The sequence below is a fragment of the Ochotona princeps genome, chromosome 30 (assembly GCF_030435755.1).
Source record: "Ochotona princeps isolate mOchPri1 chromosome 30, mOchPri1.hap1, whole genome shotgun sequence".
NCBI classification, from domain to species: Eukaryota; Metazoa; Chordata; class Mammalia; order Lagomorpha; family Ochotonidae; genus Ochotona; species Ochotona princeps.
In genome coordinates this window covers 13,517,087-13,536,726 of record NC_080861.1, presented here as the reverse complement: position 1 = coordinate 13,536,726, position 19,640 = coordinate 13,517,087, and the positions used below count along the sequence as shown (strand labels likewise).

Below are 19,640 nucleotides of genomic sequence, written 5' to 3'. Positions count from 1 at the left end.
ACAGTTTTAAAGAAGCTTTATGATTAGCCATTACACACTTAGAATAAGTTCCTATATTAAAAACAACAACAGCAACTAAAGCTTTAATGGGCATGTTGGTTGACTTGACATTGATCTACATAATACGGCTTTTGCTAAAGCCTGGGAATGCACAGTACAGAATGCTACATTCCAGAAGAGTGGTATTAAAGCTCATTTTTAAAAATGGAGAAAAGTCAACATCTAAGTCAGAATTTTCTAGCGGAATTTGTGTTCACATCGGAGTGATTTTACAGGCTCCCCTTTGACAGATGTCTTACTTAATGATCTGCCCCTTTCTAGAAGGCTGCTTGTGGTTATCTGCATACTAGTTACCCAGTCTCACTCACAAATGTATTTTGCCAGTTTACATTCTCAATCTACGGAAACTGACACAGAAATTTAATGCAACATTTAAAAGGAGATAGATTTTGAGATGTGCTATAAAGGGAAAATGTTGAACAAGTATCTTCATATTTCTCACGTGAGGCTAAAATACAATCAATTCATGATAATAGATGTCATTGTAAACTCTCTGTTTTCAAGTGATCTGGAAAAATCTGAACACTGCTGTTTGATCAGAGGGTAGACAAAGTGATGGATGACTTGAAAAGCCAACTAGGGTTCATAACATCAACGGTGCTGATGTCAAGTCTTGATTCTAGAGCAATGAAAGGTCTTCTGTTCTAAATAGATATTTCTATATTGTAAACTGAAGTTCAAAACTAATTCTCCATATGTGGCAGTTACTGTAACCTACAAACTAGGTTTATCAAAATTGGTCAATGATATCTTCCAAAGAGAGAGACAAAATGATCGCCTTTGCTGATTGTATGACCAATCATCTTCCATCAATACTGATTATCCTGTAGTTTCTCTGACTTGTTTCAATTTGCTGTTGAGAGTAAAGTGGTAGCATTACAGCTGCTCCATCACTCAGAAAACAGAAAAAAGAAGAAACAAAAAAGAACGCATTTCAGATACTTCAGCCTGCCTCTTACTTTAAAAAACGAATGCATGTAATATAAAACGGTGTTATTTTTCCATTTTTGATAAAAAGTTATTCACTGTTTCAATAAATCAGTTACCATTTGAAATGTTTTTACATGTGTATTTATAGAGTTTTCTTTAATCTCTATTCCTGTATTAAATGTTTAAAGAAGCTATTTCTCTCTTTGTAGGGACAATGGGTTGGGTCGCCCTGAATCTGGCACTGAAAAAAGAAATTGGCAATGCTAAGCCAAGGCTGAAATTTGGAAGACATTCTGCTACAGGAGCATGAAGAAAAGGAAGAGGCATTTTGTTTTCTGCAACTATAAAACGTCTTCTGCATGGCTACAATTCCACAGTAGAGGTAAGTAAAACATGGCTTGAGATGTAAGAAGGAAGATGGTACTATTCCCAGAAATAAACATAAGTACCAGGGATGGGGAAGGGGCAGGAAGGCCAACAGCACCTTTGGGCCTAGAAGTGACAGGTTACCAAACCAAGGATAGGCAGGTGCAATGCTTCTCACTACCTCCTAGATCCAAGGGCTAAAGGGCCTTCATGCTTCCTCTCGTGTTCCCCAGGGTCCACACCTTCTCCAATAACCATTCTCTTCCAAGCTTACCTGAAGTGGCTGCTAAACATACTCCTTAATAATATGATCATGGATGTTAACAGATTATAAGTTGCTCTTGGATAAGTCAAGTATGCCAGCCCAATTTTTATAGCCTGTCTACTACCACCAAATAAGTGACTACTACCAACAGAACTATTGCTAAGTATTGTTAAACAACAAAACAGACACAGATTAACACATTAAAAGAAACAAAAATCAGTGTATTGATAGAGATATATGGGATAATTACTAAATTTAAAAGATGCTCGAAGCAACAATCAATACTGTAACAACAAAAACAAAAAAACCTAAATTTGACTATAAGCTTCCTGGCACTAAAAACAGCTAAGGCAGTATTTGCACACCTTGATTAATTTAAAGAAGTCATGTGTTCTTGGAAAAGTCATGTAGCCTCTTCCGCAACAATAAAATAGAAGATTATTTGATATCTAGTTTACTTATCTCATAAAGATATTGAAAAAGTTTAATGAACAATTAAATATGGAGTATTTAAAACAATGAGGACATGTGCTCATCATTATTGTTGCTAATATCATTCATCACCGTACATTTTCTTCTTACAACAAAGAAATCATAGAGACAATACAGAAATAATACATTCTGGTAGTACTTCAAAATGCAATTTTGAAGCTTATTTTTAGATCAAATCTTTACAGACATGCAAGCACACCATTTGAATTAATTAATGATTCCTCAGCTGATTTTATTAATTTCCAGAAATAGGTCTTGCCTTTGTTGAATAAAAGGGCTTTACTGCCTCTCCATTTCACAGATGAGGAAACTGATGCTTGTAGGAATGAAGTTGTGGTCAGTCAGATCTCCTCTTGTCCTCCAACTATCAGAATTGGTAGAGCACAGAGCCAACACAGAAACTGTAACACTGCAGCAGGAGACTTGGGAAATATCAGCACCCAGACTCAGAGTGGGACAAGTTCAAAGAGTGGGACAGAGACTTAAGAAGAACACGTTTAACTTCCCTGTATCATGTGATTCAGGACCGATCCTACCTCAAGCTATGAAGAAATGAAAGACAGTAGAAGTTTGAAATGATGGATAACATGGAAATACGGATTGGAATAAAACTTGTGAGGAGAGAGAAACTTGAAAAAGAACCACCGTTTCAGGATGTGAGTCAGCTTTTGCAAAGGACACAAGTAGACCATGCTTTCTTTTCTCTCCTTAGAAAGAATAAAATGCAGGTCACTGTAGTTATTTTAACAACGAATTCAACATTTTTAGATCTGAAGGGGCCTCCCTTTGCAGGGTGGTAACTAGTGAGATGTACATATTCATGAAGAGGGAAGTCACTTTCAGGAAACGGACATCCTGGGCTGCAAGGACTTTCCTCTGTCGTGCCCTGTATGAATTGTAAGGGTCCCAATTTTGAAGTTCTTGTTTACAGTGCCAAGGTCTCCTAGTAGGAACTCAGTTCAAGAATAGAGTTACACCTTCCTACAGAAACAAGTGAACTCAACATGCGAGGCAAAGGGACAAAGCAATCGTGAAAAGTTGGTGGAAAAATAGCAGCAGAATGCAAGTAGAAAGAGAAACAACAAAATTTCACGGAAAAAATGATTTTTAAGAACATAACTGCTCCCTCTGTCCCTCTCTGGCAAGCTTTCCTTTTTTTTTTAATGAGATGGTGACTGAGTTATTTAGTCCATTGAAACGCACTGCCACAGGATTTGGGGGTGATCTCAGTGAAAGTTATCAATGTGGTACTGATGAAGGATTAGGGGGCTAACAGGCTTTCAATATGACTGACAAAGTTTCTTCTTGCAACTAAGCATTGGCTACTTCTCAAGACCAAGGGAAATGTAGGAGGAGAAATTCACATGAGAAGTAGAACTTTCCCCCTGCCTTCCACATTCAACCAATGACTGCCCGCAACAAAGCAGCTCAAAACCCAGGTCTGCTGCCACTCCTCCTTGGGCATCAATGAATTTGCAATGAATGGGGTGTTTCCACTGGCAGTGTCCAATTTTTTATTATTTCCTCCAACAATGGCTGCTGGTGCATAGATTATTTTTCAGAAATGAATGTATGACGAAATCAGTGAAAATCTAATTCAAAAACAGAAAGACAACTTTAAAAGGCCTAGTATGTAAGTCAGTGCCAGAAACGAGCCACTGAAGTTTCTTGTACATATTGTACAACAGAGTTTTTTTTTTCTCCCCTCAAAGGATCACAACTATATTTTGTAAAATTTAAGATAGGTAAATAAAATAAAAGCAGGACGGGCCTTTACATACCCATGTCTTCCTTTGACAAGGCTTCATCAGAACACACATTTTCAAAAGAGCATCTCAAACTAGCTTCCCTAGAAAAAGAGTTACATATATTTAGTTTCAGAAGATCAAGTATGTCTATATAAAATGTACATGTGTGTATATATTTATGTATACTCATTTAATAATTGTGGATTATGAATAAGATTTCTTTATTTTAAGGTGTTTTTGTGGATTGTGTACACAGTAAGACTTTGCTGCAGTGGAAAAAAAAAAACCAAGAGGCATGAATGCTAATCTGAGCTCACGCAAGATACAAAGTACTACATCCCCAAGCACCATGCATGGGCTTTTTCATGGAATCCTTCTCAAAATAAAACAAAACAAAAAACAAAACCAAGACAAACAAACAAAAGCAGTGATTACAGTAATTGTTACTCTCATTATTTGACAAAACCGAGAAATCTGAAACAGAGGTCAATGGCTGAGCAGGCTAGAAGTGCAACACCTGTGCTTTTCCCACCATAACATATTATTGATTTAGAGTTAACAGACATTTGCAGGGCCCGGCGTAGTACCCTAGTGGCTAAAGTCCTCACCTTGCACGCGCCAGGAACCCATAAGGGCGCTGCTGGTTCATGTCCCAGTGGTTCCACTTTCCATCCAGCTCCCTGACTGTGGCCTGGGAAAGCCTTGGGATCCGGCACCCATGTGGGAGACCCAGAAGAGGTTCCTGGCTCCGGATTGGCACAACCCCGGCAGTTTTGGAAAACGGAAAGAATGAACGGAAAGAAGATCTTCCTCTCTGTCTCTTCTCCTCTCTGTGTATCTGACTTTGCAATAAAAATAAATAAATCTTAAAAAAAAAAAAAAGACATTTGCTACAATGCATTTTGCTTTAACCATGAGCTTTTGAAAAAGTCAGTTAACTTATCCAAACCATACACTCTCTTTCAAATGGAGATAATTATGATGTATTCCCTAGCTATTTGACTTGGTTACTGTGAAGTACAACTGAAATAAAGGGATGAAAAATCTTCTACATTCAAATTAAAGTTCATTAAATTTTAAAACGAAAATTATTCATCTTCTGGGGAGGACAAAAAGAGAAGGATTATTAGGTTTTTTTAGTAGTACTTCTTTTAACACAGCATTACTTTCACTCTAAACAAAATAAACTATTTGGCTGCTTCAATCATAACCATTAAAGCATATCATCAATGACTAATTGTTCATATGAAGGCCTGTTTCTGGATCATACTGCCTATTTTTAAACTAAAAAGTTACTTCTCTAGTTCCTCACAGAACAACAGTCTTTAAAAGCTCTCGTGCAGCATATTTGTGCGTATGTGTCTTCCTGAGATTTTTAAATATTGTCTTAATTCTTTTTTTTTTTTTTTTTTTTAAATATTCATTTATTCATTAATTACATTGCATTACATGACACAATTTCATAGGTACTGGGATTCCCCCCCCTTCACCCCAAACCCTTCCCCCATCATGAATTCCTTCACCTTGATGCATAACCACAGCTCAAGTTCCGTTGAGATTCCCTAATTAAAAGTTTACACTATACAGAGTCCAGCATCCCACTTGTCCAGTTCAAGTTCAACCGCCTCTTAGGGAGGCCCTCTCAGGTTTGTAGGCAGAGCCAGCAGAGCGTCACCTCGATCAATTAGAAGCACCAACATATCATCAGCAACAGTCCAGGTATGATGAGGCTGGTGCAGAGTCCACTGATAGTCCGTCTTAGGGTTTCCCCTTGTCCAGTTTTCCGCTGCAAGCATAAAGCTGAGGTGGTTGATTCATCTACTCCATTTTCCATCTTTTTTTGATTAATGCTTTGATTCCTCCATTTTGTTCAGGGGAATCCCCCTAAAAAAACTTTGAGGCATTCCCAGTCCAGGCTCCTACATGTACTACTAGTAAGCACAGTGCCCGCCACAGTCCATCACTCCGATCAGCTGATGGTTTTAACCCCTAGGTTGGTTCTCTTCTGAGCCCCGACCTCTATTGGAACCAATGAGTATTGCATCTCTCCCCGGCTCTGCCCATCACACTCTTGTCCCTCACCTAAACCAGTGGGAGGAGTGCTGGTCGGGTGTTGCATTCCCTGCTAGCACAGGCCATTTCACCTTGGCATTTTGTGTTTTGTACTGTTTTTTTGTTTTTGTTTTTGTTTTTTGTTTTTCGCAACCAAACACGGCCAGGCCCCCACACAGTTTCAGCACTTGGGCTTGCCAGTGGATGACGTGAACTGACTCAGCCTGGTCTGCCCCAACCCGAGCCAAGTGTATTCCAGTGGGTCACATTCCAAAGCCTCTTCTGGGTTATTTACCTCCATGCTTCTTGCGTTTATTTGTAGAGTCAGTGTCCTGTCAGAGGATCTGTTCAGGTTCCTCCCTCCGACTCCTTCATGGTGTCGGGCTTCACGCATTCCAGCAGGTCCTTCGGCCAGCTCCGCTCTTCAATCCATTCTGGTTCCTGCTGTTGAGAGTTTCAGCCCAGCCACGGCTCGTCCATACCCACGCATATCTCATATATGGCTCAGATGGGGTTGAGGCCTAGCCGAGCCCGTCCAACGTCTATCCTGGTCCTCCAGAGCACCAAACTGTGCTGTGGTCTAATCCGGCATGGTGCGTCAAAGCCGAATTGATATTTGTGCCAAGGGATTACAACTGTGACCCGACCAGAACTCAGCCTCCCTCCAGTTCCTGTGCCCCTTAGTGGTAGGCTCCACGCAGCCAAGGCCTCCACCACGCTCTCCAACCAGGCCTGTTGCCAGCCAGTGTTAACTATGCCAGAGGTTGCTCTGGTCAGCCCCGAGCGTCCTATAGACTGTCATGCCTCCTGCATAGACTCCACCGGCCCTTCTAAACCGTCCAATGGGGTCAGAGTGTCAGGGCATTGGTCCACGTATGCCTTACACATTCTAGCCCCGAGTATGGTTCTTGAATGCCAGTCAGTGTCACAGTAATGCCTTCTGTGACCCCTCTGCTGATCCCTCATCCTATCAGGTAATGGGGCATCCTGCTGGAAAAGCCCGGAATTTTGCCTTTTAAGTGAGCTGATATTGGCGATCAGCACTATAAAGTGACTACAGGTTCTTCAGAGGAAGATTAAATGCCTTTGAAAAGCTTAAGGACTAATACATATTCTCAGAGTACTGTGGGTTCAGCACGGAGCGTCTCATGCAGCATATCAGAGATGTCTTAATTCTTTTACAAAGTTTTAGACAATGTTTCCCTAATGAAATAGTATCAAAGATGGAAGAAAATGTCATTTAATAAATAAAATTAAAGTACTTATCTCAGCTTTATTCTAATACTTTTTATTAAAAAAAAAAAACACATACCTTTTCCTTTTTCGAGGTTTGGCTGTTTTCTTTTCAGCATTATTTTGGGAAATTTTCGTCTGTAAAACAACAACAATGACATAAATCCATTCATGTGGAACTGGATCTGCTCAGCATACTAAGAGGTCTCTGAAGGTCCAAATAATTGTTTTTAAAGTTCTGTTTTATTTACTTGAAAGACACAGTTAAAGAGAGGGAGAGACAGAGATATCTCCCATTCACTGGTTTACACCCCAGAAGACTACAAAATTGAGAGCTGGGCCAGAGCCAATCCAAGAGCTTCTTTAGAGTCTCCTACATGGGTGCAGGGGCCCAAGCAGTTGTGCTATCTTTGTTCCTTTTCCTAGGAACATTATCTGGGCTAATATTGAACCAGGACCCATGTGGTTGCCAGCACTGCAGGTGGCAGCTTTGCCTGCTACAGCACAATGCTGGCCGCCAGTCCAAGCAGCTTAGCTAGAAGAAACACTCAGACGGCGGATATAAGCAAGACCTGAAAATCGAGTCAGCCTCTTTCCAGTCACAACAATCTCATGGATTTGCTCAATTACCAGTAATGGTAAACTGATCTGATATGGGAGCCTATCTTTCAAATTATCTACCCCTATCCTTACTCACTTCCATAAACACCAAAAATAACACAATAGTTTATATATTTTCTACACACAATAAAGAAAGAAAAAAAAAATCCAAAATCCCAAAGCCTGAAGTATGTGGAAGGGAGAGCTATACAGGAGAGCTGATTTAGTGAAAACCCACAAGGATTTGTTTAAAGATAAGCTTAAAGGGATTTAGGGCTGGGCTTTTGTAATGTAAGAAAAGATGAGTGACATGTCTTAATAGGACCCAGGTCTGATAGCTATACTACTAATGCTTCATAAGGTCTGGGGCTCCAAATATTTTCTTTTCCTAAAAAGAGAATAGATACACTTTGCACACCAGGACACAAAAGTAAAAATTAGTATATAGTCTGACATAGGAAGTACTGGGTGGAAAACAACAGTGGTTCTAATAGAACAAACATATTACACCAGTATGTCTAGAGCAAGAAAGCCATGTTTATGACTTCTAAGAATATCATCAGGATCTCAAAATCAAATAGTTAATATGAAAATTTATCCATGATTTTTATACTCACCAAGAAATACAAAAACAATACAATAATTTTAAGTCTCTAAAATCAATCATTCAAAGATACTAAAATTAAGGGCATACGGAGGATTATGGAGAAGGAAAACCCTATCAAATAAGTGTATTTGCACTGTATAGGTCAGTTAACATAAAATTTAAAAACAAGCAAAATTTAGCTATGGCACTAGAAGTCAAATAGTGGTTACCCTTGGGTCAAATGTGTAATACAAGACAGCAAAAGAACACATCTGGGTTCTCAAAACGCTTCGTTTCTTTCTTTTTTTTTTTTTTAAGATTTATTTATTTTAATTGGAAAGGCAGATTCACAGAGTGAAAGAGATACAGAGAGAAAGATCTTCTGTTGGTTCACATCCCAAGTGGCTATTAGTTGACGTTCTAAGCCATTCTTGCTTTGACAAAGCTCCCACTTCAGTACCACTGTGGGAGCCACAGTGACTAGGAACAGTTTCTCAACACATCATATTCAAAATTTAAGTGGTACGAAACAGTGAAAGCTAAGGGATTTCTCTTGCAGGTGAATTTACTCCATAGCATTTCAGAAAATTCTTCTTCTTCTTCTTTTTTTTACAATTTTTTCCTTTTCCAGATAGAAGGCGAGGATTTAGCTACTCAGCTGTTGTAACAGACCCAATATTGTGTTTCTTGATGTATTTGCTGGCTAGAAGATAATGCTTATTTTTGCAAAAATTCTTTCAGTTTCACTTATAATTCTGATTTTTATTTTCTATGCAATTGTATTACAGTAATAAACTTGAACTGAAAGTAAACATACTTGTATTATAAAGGTATTAAAAAATAAAATTATATGGAATAAAGGCAGGTTTCCATGACATCTATGAACTATAGATGAATTTGCAAAAGAACCAAACCAGCTGTTATAGAAAAACCACTGAATCTAGAATTCAGTGAGCACATCAAAGAACTGATTAGATACATGAAAGAGAGAAGAAATGTTTTCTAATGTGGTTTTTAAAATTATTTTATGTTACAGTTCCATAGGCTCCGGGATTTCCCTTCCCCTGCCCTTTGCCCCTCTCCCTAGCTATTCCCCCATATTATTACAATAGTATAGTTCTTCATAAACAGTCCTAAGTCCATCACTCTGCTATTTAAGTATCCTGACATTGTAGGTATAGACAATGGCAGAAAATCCAGCCACCTATTGTCAAGCTATATTTAATAATTTCATTGGGGATGCATTTTTAAAAAAGATTTATTTATTTTTATTGCAAAGTCAGATATACAGAGAGGAGGAGAGACAGAGAGAGGAGGAGAGATAGAGAGAGGAGGAGAGATAGAGAGGAAGATCTTTTGCCTGATGATTCACTCTGCAAGTTACCACAATGGCTGGAGCTGAGCTGATCTAAAGCCAGCAGCCAGGAGCTCTTCCAGGTCTCCCACGTGGGTACAGGGTCCCAAGGCCTCAGGCCATCCTCTACTGCTTTCCCAGGCCAGAAGCAGGGAGCTGGATGGGAAGCAGGGCCGCTGGGATTAGAACCGGTGCCCACATGAGGATCCCAGCAGGATCAAGGCGAGGGCTTTAGCTGCTAGGCTACCCGCTGGGCCCGGGGATGCATTTTTGATATGGAAGCAGGGATGCCTATTGCTTGTCTTTTAGTCTACAGCAAAGAGAAACAGAGGAATTTATTTGAAGAGCAGTTAGGGTATATAGAATAGAATAAAAGGTCCAGAATGCTTCTAGAAGAATGTAATACAGTAGGGTGATATAAGGGCAACAGAAATAAAAAGAAATTATTTGCAAGAGTAATGGCAAATTTTTTTCCATTATTAACCATACAAAATTATAGATGCCCATGTTGCCAAATAAGAACAGTAAAAATCCATATATGGTGAAACTGCATACAGCAAAATTAAAAAGCAGATCAGAAGAAATAAAGTAAGATCAGAAAAGAACCTTATCGTGTAGCAATTCCATTCCCAGGTACATATTCAAGAGAAAGGAAAACTTATGTTCACCCAAAAATTTTCACATGAATATTCTTAGCAGCATTTTCATAATAACCAATTGTAAAAATAGTCCAAATGTGTATAATAAAGTATGGTACATAAATCTACATAATTAGTTTTTGTTAACAATTAGCTAATTATTATTATTTAACAATTAAAGGATTATTGTTGGAACCACTGTTCTAAGTGAAAAGCCAGATCAAAATAGCAGTCTATGAGCAGTCTATGAGTATTACATTATTCTGTTTATCTTAACTGTCCAGAAAAGTCAGATTTATAGATTAGTAGCTGCAATAGATCAAGAACAGCTAGAAGGAGGGCAGAGACTGCGAAGAATTCACAGGGTTTCATTTCAGGATGATGGCTACTTCTCTGAATTAGATAGCAGTGTTTGTTAAATTATATTGAATATACTAGAAGCCATTGAATTGTAGCCTTCAAAAGGGTGAATTGTAAATAAATTATATCGCTGTAATTCAGTAGTTAAAGAAAACACAATATCAGGAAATTTTAAAATAAGCAGCTATATTACAGTTAATCTAAAATGATGAACAAAAGTTTTAATAGAGCAATATTTTTAGAAAAAAAAGCAGATATAAAGAAAAAATAAAGAAAGAACAGTTTGTCAGCTGTGGTAAATACAGTATGAGGGTACAATATTTTGATTAAGCGTTCCATGCTCTTAGCAAGCACTAATACATGGCAAGGACTGGGCTGGGCCGAAGCCAGGAACCAGGAATGCCTCCCTGCTCTCCCACGTGGGTGGCAGCGGCCCAAGGACTTGGGTCGTCTTCCACTGATTTGCCATGAGTATTGACTACTGTAGCCGTTTGTGGAGTGAACCAGCAGACAGAACAGCTTTCTCATGCTCTCTGCCTTTAATATAGATAACAATAAGTATTTTTAAAAGACAAAAAGATGATGTACTTAAGCCATTTCATGGTTAAAGAATCCGTATTACTCCATTTTCCTAAAAAAATAGGATGAATATTGAAAGCTTCACTATATATTTTATAACTTTTCCTATATCAATTTGAGGAGTAAGGGTAATTGGCCTGTGTCTTCAACTCACAGATCATCAAATAGTCTGAATATTTACCCTCAGCATAAGATCTCTCTCCTGCACAGCAATAGGCAGGTACTCCACAGCAGCAGAATTAACCCCACCCCCACCCCAACAACAAACACTCAGGAAGATACAGTCCACTAAAACTTCTGTCTGGATCTCACTTTTGATATAAACTCCCTAATGACTCTAGAGGTTAAGTTGGTGGAGGAGGGGGGCGTACTCTTACACCTAGACTCGTGGAAGGACACTATTATAAAGGCCCCTTCGTTAGTTCATACTTTATTTCTCCAGTGTTAACAATGGAGTATGGATTGCAAAGAGTTTCACAAACACATGCATTCATGAGGCAATATTTTTTTAAATACAATGAAAGTGTTAAATATGGTAAGTTAAGTGAAAAACAATTAGCACCGTATCTCAAACCCATTTTGAAATAATTTAAATGGTCATAAACTATAGGCTTTTAAAAGAAAGAAAATAGGTTTATCATTACATACAAATGAATAGTTGAAAGATTGTGTGCAGAAGTCAAATATCTATAAAGCTGAAATTACAGATTTGAAATCCAATGTTATATACCAAATCCATTAATTTTCCCTGATGTATTATTTCCAGTGAAAACACACACGCTCCTTTGCTATGAGAATAACAGTTGTTACTATAAGCAAAGAAAGATTATCTGGTATCTAGTGCAATAGCTCAAATCTATAAAACACAAACTCATTATTCAAATTCCTGTTCTGTGCTATGCCATTTGCCAATTTCTCTTGTTTTGTAATATTGCTTTTGCTTTTAAGGGAAGGGAGTGAAGAGAGTGATGATGAATTACAAATATTCTAAGTTATAAAATATTTTGTTCCAGAATCAAAAAGAAAACATTATACCTATAAAGACTAAAAGCAGGGAAATAGAGAAAGCTCTGCCACACGACCTATAGTATCAGACAGCAGGAGACCACATCTGGAAGCTATTCTTCACAGGGTGCCTGGAACCCAAGCTGAAAAGATTTTTGTTTCTTTACAATAGGGCAATCACATTTTGTGGGATCCTCTTCACTGTCTGCTGGCTCAGGTAAAATATGGATAGTTACGGACTAAAACTTTCAAATTTCAGAAACCTACAGCACAAAAATTTGAAGTAATATGAAGCTCAAATTCCAAGTGAGTTAATCTGAAGGGAATCTTAAGAGGCATTGTACACGCAAAAACAAAAAATTAATACAAAACTAATTATAAATGTTGATATCCAGAAAGGACACCTATCGTTTCTTTATAAGAATGGAAGCAATTCTTGAGAAAAAATTACTGACAGGTGGACATAAGCACCCGCTTGTCAAGCACCAGTGTATAGCTAAACCCTGAATGCTTTCAGACAAACCCCTGCACTGTGATTGCTCTAAGAAGGCATCACTAAAACCTCTCTCCACGTTCACCTTGTGCGTCCTTGGCAACCACAGGCCCCTCAGTAGCCCTGCAGATGTCAGGAAGGCTCTGTGAATCCAGTTGCTAGCTAACACCTCTCCTGTGACACGCTCCCTGTACTTGGGAACAACAGTGCCCTGACACTAGGACATGGTTTTTTTTATCTCCAGAGGAGAAAAGTAAAGGCTCGATTCATCTGACACATGTTTCCTCTGCATTACTTGGCCCCTCTCAGCCCAACTGGCCATTTGATGAGAACAAGTAGGCAGCTTGTCTGAAGCCAAATCCAAAGAACAAAATCAAATCAAAAATATATTTTTGTAAATATATTCCCATATACTTTTTTCCTTCAATTTAAGGAACAAAGACAATCATCACATTAGAAAACAGGTATTCTGAAGCAAAGATCTTTGCCTGCTTTCACAAGCAGTGAATTGAGTCAGAAATCAATCTACTGTTTAACCGTAATATTTTAATATTTTACTACCAATCACCCAATAGAATTCTTAAAGACTGCAACTTAAAATAAAAATGGAAAAAGAAAAAAGATAAAAGTGATAAAAATCTGACCAAGCAGGTATAGTTACTAAGATATTGGAGAGATTTTGGTTAAAAATCACTCCTTTGGCAGACTGTTTTAATACTTTCTCGCAGTGAGACAATTTCCCTTTGAAGATGTTGACAGGAAGATCTTCCATCTGATGGTTCACTCCCCAAGCAGCTGCAACAGCTGGAGCTGAGCCAATCTGAAGCCAGGAGTCAGGAGCTTCTTCCATGTCTTCCATGTGGGCGCAGGGTCCCAAGGCTTTGGGCCATCCTCAACTGCTTTCCCAGGCCACAAGCAGGGAGCTGGATGGGAAGTGGAGCCACCAGCACACGAACTGGTGACCATATGAGATCTGGTGCATTCAAGGCGAGGGCTTTAACTGCTAGGCTATCGTGTTGGGCCCAAGTAAATAACATTTAGGTTTCCACAGATAACTTAAAGTAGTTAACAGGCAGTTTTTAAATCAATATACATTTTCAATTTTTGAAAAATGAAAAGAATCATCAGGAAAAATTCATTTACATTTTAAAATTTGCATCAAGAAATTTTTCTTTAAAATTTGCATTAAGACATTTTCATGCATTGTTTTTTCGTATGGTCTTTCCTGCATTTTTAGAGACATTAAAAAAAACTCATCAAACCGTACACACCTAATTCATTCAATCGTTCAGCTTTTACCTCAATATGAAAACAAATACAGGTGCAGCTCATTCACATGTGTTCCATAATTATAGGAAACCACTTTTTAAGACTGAGTTTCTGCACTGAGCCTCAATAAAGCAAACCAAACCAGCATGAAATCACTCATGTTAGAAGCCAAGTAATCAGACTGGAGGCTCAGTTTGTCCTCAGCCACGTGGTCACAACGACCAATCATAAAGAACATAGTCAACCTCAGCCATCATCAGCAAATCCCTCTTGTTTGAACCCAAAGAAAACAACCGGATGCCGATTCACCTGTCTGGAGCAATAGGCTGTGTCCTTATTCCTGCTGAGGCTGTCTTTCTGCCAGGCCTGGTAGACACCCTTGCATTTCCCTGGTGGGATGTGGCCTGATTTATACACATTGATAATAAAAGTCAGTTCTTGATTGATTCTTTAGCATCAATCCGCTGAAGTTTTGTTCTTTGACAACTGAAATTACCCACAATAGTATGTAAAATGGCCAAATGCTGACAGAATACCCAAATGATTCAAATGTGGCAACCCTAACCTACGGGAAGGTGAAGAAGATCCACAAAATAGAATCTAAATGGGAACTAAAGGAGTTTGGAAGCCTACTTGATTGTGACTGTTCCGAAGGGACTCTTTGTTCCTGAGATTTCTCCACCCAGGGCTAGAAGCCAGCATGGGGATCTATGACAATATTTATCTTTGGGGGAAAGATGCATATAAATCTAAGTAAATTAAGCGAGCTGCAGTACATGAATTCCATATTAATAGGAAGCTTATCAGTTAAGATGAATATCCAGACATCTGGTCGTAAAATGTGAGCAACTTATCCTGCTAACTAGGCTAATAAAAAAAAATTCTGCTTATTACAAAGAATTTTAAAAATAAATTTAGGGAGGAATTTTTAATCAGAAAATATAATGCCCTAAAGTTCTCATACACAGAGGTATAAATCAGGGCAATGGTCATTAATTTTGCCCTCCAAATGATGTAAGTCAAATTTTTGGCATTAATAGTATTACAAAAGAAATACATACATAATTTCTACAACTTAATCATAAAAAATGTAAAATACAAAATGAAAAGGAGATTGTTTTTCAGTTAGTACTGTCAGCATTATTAGAAATAGGTCAAATCACACATTGAAAAAAATTAAAGCAATGAAACTGAGTAGAGTGACAAATTATGATTCTACACAGGCACATACGCCACCAGAAGCAAGGAATTTCTCCCATCATTAGTAGAGCGATTTTCTACAGTATCAGTTATCATTCCAACAGAATTTTTCTTGGCATGTGACAAAATTATCCAAAGTGTCTTTTTTAAAAAATCTGGAGTAATGAAGAACCCTTAATGCACACAAGTGTGCAAGAGTTTATTCCCCAGAATACTTAATTCCAAATAGCCACAGCTATTTGTTGGATGAGTAGTAGGGAGAGAATGACATGAAATTTCCAAAGTACACACTTTTGTATTTTTTGCTTTGTAAGCCAGCATATATTCATTTTAGTATTTCAAAACACAGAGACTTTTAGAGAAAAGACTATTATTGGTTAGAATTAGCAAGCCAATTTGATCTAGATATTCCCTTAACAGTAAGGATGAAACTTCAATTGATATGATAATTTTTTATGTGTTTGATTTGTTTGGAGGTTGGTATTTAGCAATTTGGCAAAATTTAAAATGTGCCTAGTATTTGAACCAGCAAAGCTACTTCTAATAGTTTTTTGCATATTAATTTTTGCACATTTAACAAGATTTGGGCGTAATGATGTTGCTGCAAGTTTTAATAATTTTGCAAATTTAGAATCAACTTAGATGTCCAGGAAATTATCCAATAAATCAAGTCACTTCCCATAAACACAAAATACTGTGCAACCATTTACAATCTCGGACATCTTCAATTTGTAAAGATGTTCATAATACATTTTTGAGTAAAAAAAAAAAAAACGAGGGAAGCTTAACTCATTTCATTTATGTAAATAAAGTACATGCAAAGGGTCTTCAAAATGTTCACGAAGATGTATACTATGAAAAACTACATAAGGATTTCAAAATGTTTCTACCCAAAATAAACTTTTGATTCTACTTTCCTTGAACTTTTTGAAGGGCTTTATATACCTATACATAGAATCAGCTCCCTTATCCTTGATGGATACATTCCAATAGCAATAGCAGATGACTGAAATGGCAGATAGTACTAAATCCTATAACTTAATGCCTTTTCCATTTGAACTAGACACTTACATGCTCCGTGACCATAACTGTTGCAGTTTAAGGCGTGACAGCAAAACTATCACAAATTCCTTTTTCTTTCTTCATAATTTCACAGAATTGTAGCAGCTTCCTGTTTGCTTGCTTTTAAAAGATGTGTTTCTATCCATTGGAAAGGCAGAGTTATAGAGAGGAGAGACCCTCCATCTGCTGACTCATCATTCAAATGGCCACAGGGGCCGGGCTGTGCCAGGTGCAAACCAGGAGCCCAGAGTTTCTTCTAGGTCTCTCACATGGGTGCAGTAACACATACACTTGGGCCATCCTTGCTGCTCTCACAGGTGCATCAACACGGATGCTGGATCAGAAGTGGAACAGCCAAATTCGGAACCAGTGCCCACTTAGGAAGCCGGCATCGTTCCAATTTTAGTATATGTGCTACTGAAGCGAGCATCGGAAGCCAGCATCATGCCAGGCTCCAAATATTTGTTTTTGCTGTACATCTAAGTAATCTCATTTTGTCCCCTAAAGTTGAAAACATTCACCTTTTTAGTTAAAGGAACAAATTTTAGGCTTCTCTTTGGCATATCTGAATGGCTAGCATCAATACTCTTGTTTTTGGAGGAAGATTTAGGTAAAATAAAAGGTATTTGAACACAGCACTACAAATTCGCAATAGTCTGCTAAGTTAGTGTGGATAAGCTAGATAGAAGAATTATTCACATCCTGGCTAGGACAGTCACAGTTCAGCATATGACTCAGAATGCCATATGATTAATTGTTTAATTCTGGATTCTTCCATTTAATATTTTCAGAAATCAGTTGACTGAGGGTAACAGAAACCTCAGAAAATGAAAATTAAAAGGGCATTTCAAAAGTTTATGGAAAAGTACAATTAAGATAAATTTATACTTCTGTCCAAATTATTTTTAAAATTGATGTATACATTTTTTTGAGACCCTTTGTATCTCAAAAGCTTTTGCAATAACATAATCTTTTAATTCCATTTTCCAAAAACTTTTTGAAAAACTTATACATGTTGTATTTTATACATATATATTTGTATATATAAACATACTTGTAGTTCTCACAATCAAAAAACTCTTAACAAGGTCAGTCACCGTTGGCAGAGTGGGTTAAAGCTCTACTTGGCATATCCATATCCCACATAAGACTGCTAATGTGAGTCCCAGCCACTCCACTTCCAATTCAGCTCTCTCTCGTGCTCTGGGAAGCAGGAAATGACGCCTCAAGTCCTGGACTTCTTGAGTTCCCGCCACCCAGGTGGGAGACTGGTGGGAGTTCCTGGCTTCTGGCTTCAACCTGGCCCAGCCAGGTTGTTGTAGCCACTTGGGGAGTGAATGCTCTCTCTTCCCCCTCCTCTCATTCTCTGTCACTCTGACTTTAAAATAGATTTTAAAAATCTTTTTAAAAAATACTGCTAATAATGGTTTTCTCTTATAACGGAAATCATTCCTAGTAAAGAATTTATATCTTTATGCTTTTGTTTTCTAATGCTAATTTTTCACTTAGTAAAAGTCTCTTACATAATAAAAACTACAATATAGACAAGGTTTGTGTTATCGTTTAAAAATGGTAACACAAATGACATTAATAATCAGCTAAACTGAATAAATGAATACACAGAAGTGGAAGAAAACAGAAGAAATACAAATGCACCAAATAGATAAAAACTGATTTCCTATGGTGGAGTTTGGACTTCTTACGTCATTGCCTACAAATATGTAATTATAAAACTTGAAATTTGGAATCTACTTTAAAATACAGGATTATTTGTAAAAAGACAAAAACTTTTACTTAACTATCTAATGGAACCATGATGCTTTAGAAATCTAAGAATTTAGGGCAGGTGCTGTAGCAGATAAGGTCACTGTTTATGGAGCTGGCATCCAATTTGGGCACCGGTTCAAAATATTCCACTTTTAATTCAGCTGAAGTTCCAGGGAAAGCAGCAGAAGATGGCTCAAGTGCTGAGGCCCCTGTAGCCATGTAGAAGACCCCAAAAGAAGCTCATGGCTCCAGGCTTTGGATTGGCACAGCTCCATCCATTATGGCCATTTGGGAGGTACACCAGCAGATACACGATTTTGTCCCTCTGTATATAACTCTGCCTTTCAAATAAATAATATTTAAAAGAAAAAACGAAATCTGAAAATTTTAAATTTCCTTAAATATTTACATCTTCTCTCTCTCTAAGGAAAAATCTTACAGAGAAATGTATTAGCATTTACTAAAGAAACACTATAAAATGCTGTTACTGTAATTTCTAAATTAACCTTTGTAGCAATCATATCAGGTAATTATAAATGTTGCCAACTTAGACAGATTAATTAAATGAGGTTCAAAGATATCGACTAGCCTAAAGGCACACAACAACTAAGAGCTAGCTCTTGGAGACAAATCTGTTTCAATTGCAAGCATGTAGTCTTTTCATCTCAACAAATTGTTCTTGAACATATACATACACATATATGAAATATAAATGTCATATTCAGACATCTTTTGAAATCTAACAGCTAACTACTACACCTGTCTTCCTGCTACACTACTGTTTTTTTTGTGTGTTTTTTTTAAAAGATTTTATTAATTTTTATTGGAAAGGCAGATATATAGAGAGGAGAAGGGAACAGAGAGGAAGATCTTCCATCCACTGATTCACTCCCCATGTGGCCGCAACGACCAGAGCTGAGCCAATCCGAAGCCAGGAGCCAGGAACTTCCTCCAGGTCTCCCAGGCTGGTGGAGGTCCCCAAGGCTTCCTTGACTGCTTTCCCAAGCCACGGGCAGGGAACTTGATGGAAAGCGGGGCCTCTGGGATTAGAACCAGCACCCATATGGGATGCCAGTGCATCAAGGCAAGGACTTTAGCCATTACGCTATTGCACCAGGCTCTACACTATTGTTTTTATTTCTTATTTGTAGGCCCAATTAACTCAGACACAACGAGTCTTCCTAAAAGTTTATAAAGTATTTAATGAAAAAATTGCACAGGTTTTAAAATGATTGTATACCTAAATGAACTTATCTCTTAATTCCATTTTCTATGATTTTCATATTTATTGTGCATATTAGTTCTACCCTATACGAACAATTCATAGAAAAGGACTTACAGGCAATCGAGAGCTATTCGAGTTTAACTCAGAGAGATTAGTGTGACTGAGACTCTGGAATTCTAGCAATGGACAGAGGTAGTCAGATGGGTGTGCCTCTACTAGTTACCTTCATCACACTAAAAGAGCAGTGTGGCAGAGTGGCACAGGTTACAACACAGAGCTGTTATTTGACCCTAGAAACACATCAAAATTTTATTCAAGATAGCAACAATTTTACCTTGGCTGGAAGAGGTGGTAGA

General features: G+C 37.9%; 1 protein-coding gene across 3 annotated transcripts in view; it reads right to left on the bottom strand.

Annotated features, from left to right (window-relative positions):
* ZCWPW2 (zinc finger CW-type and PWWP domain containing 2) overlaps positions 1 to 19,640 on the bottom strand; it is an 87,553-nt gene that overhangs the window by 5,228 nt on the left and 62,685 nt on the right. For 2 of the 3 annotated variants that reach the window (XM_012927881.2, XM_058657024.1), the window contains exons 6-7: positions 7,226 to 7,284; positions 3,895 to 3,962 (exon numbers count right to left, since the gene is read on the bottom strand). In XM_012927881.2, coding sequence (XP_012783335.2) covers positions 3,895 to 3,962; positions 7,226 to 7,284 — 127 coding nt within the window. The remainder of the gene's footprint in view (positions 1 to 3,894; positions 3,963 to 7,225; positions 7,285 to 19,640) is intronic. The other variant, XM_058657025.1, reaches the window with a different exon arrangement.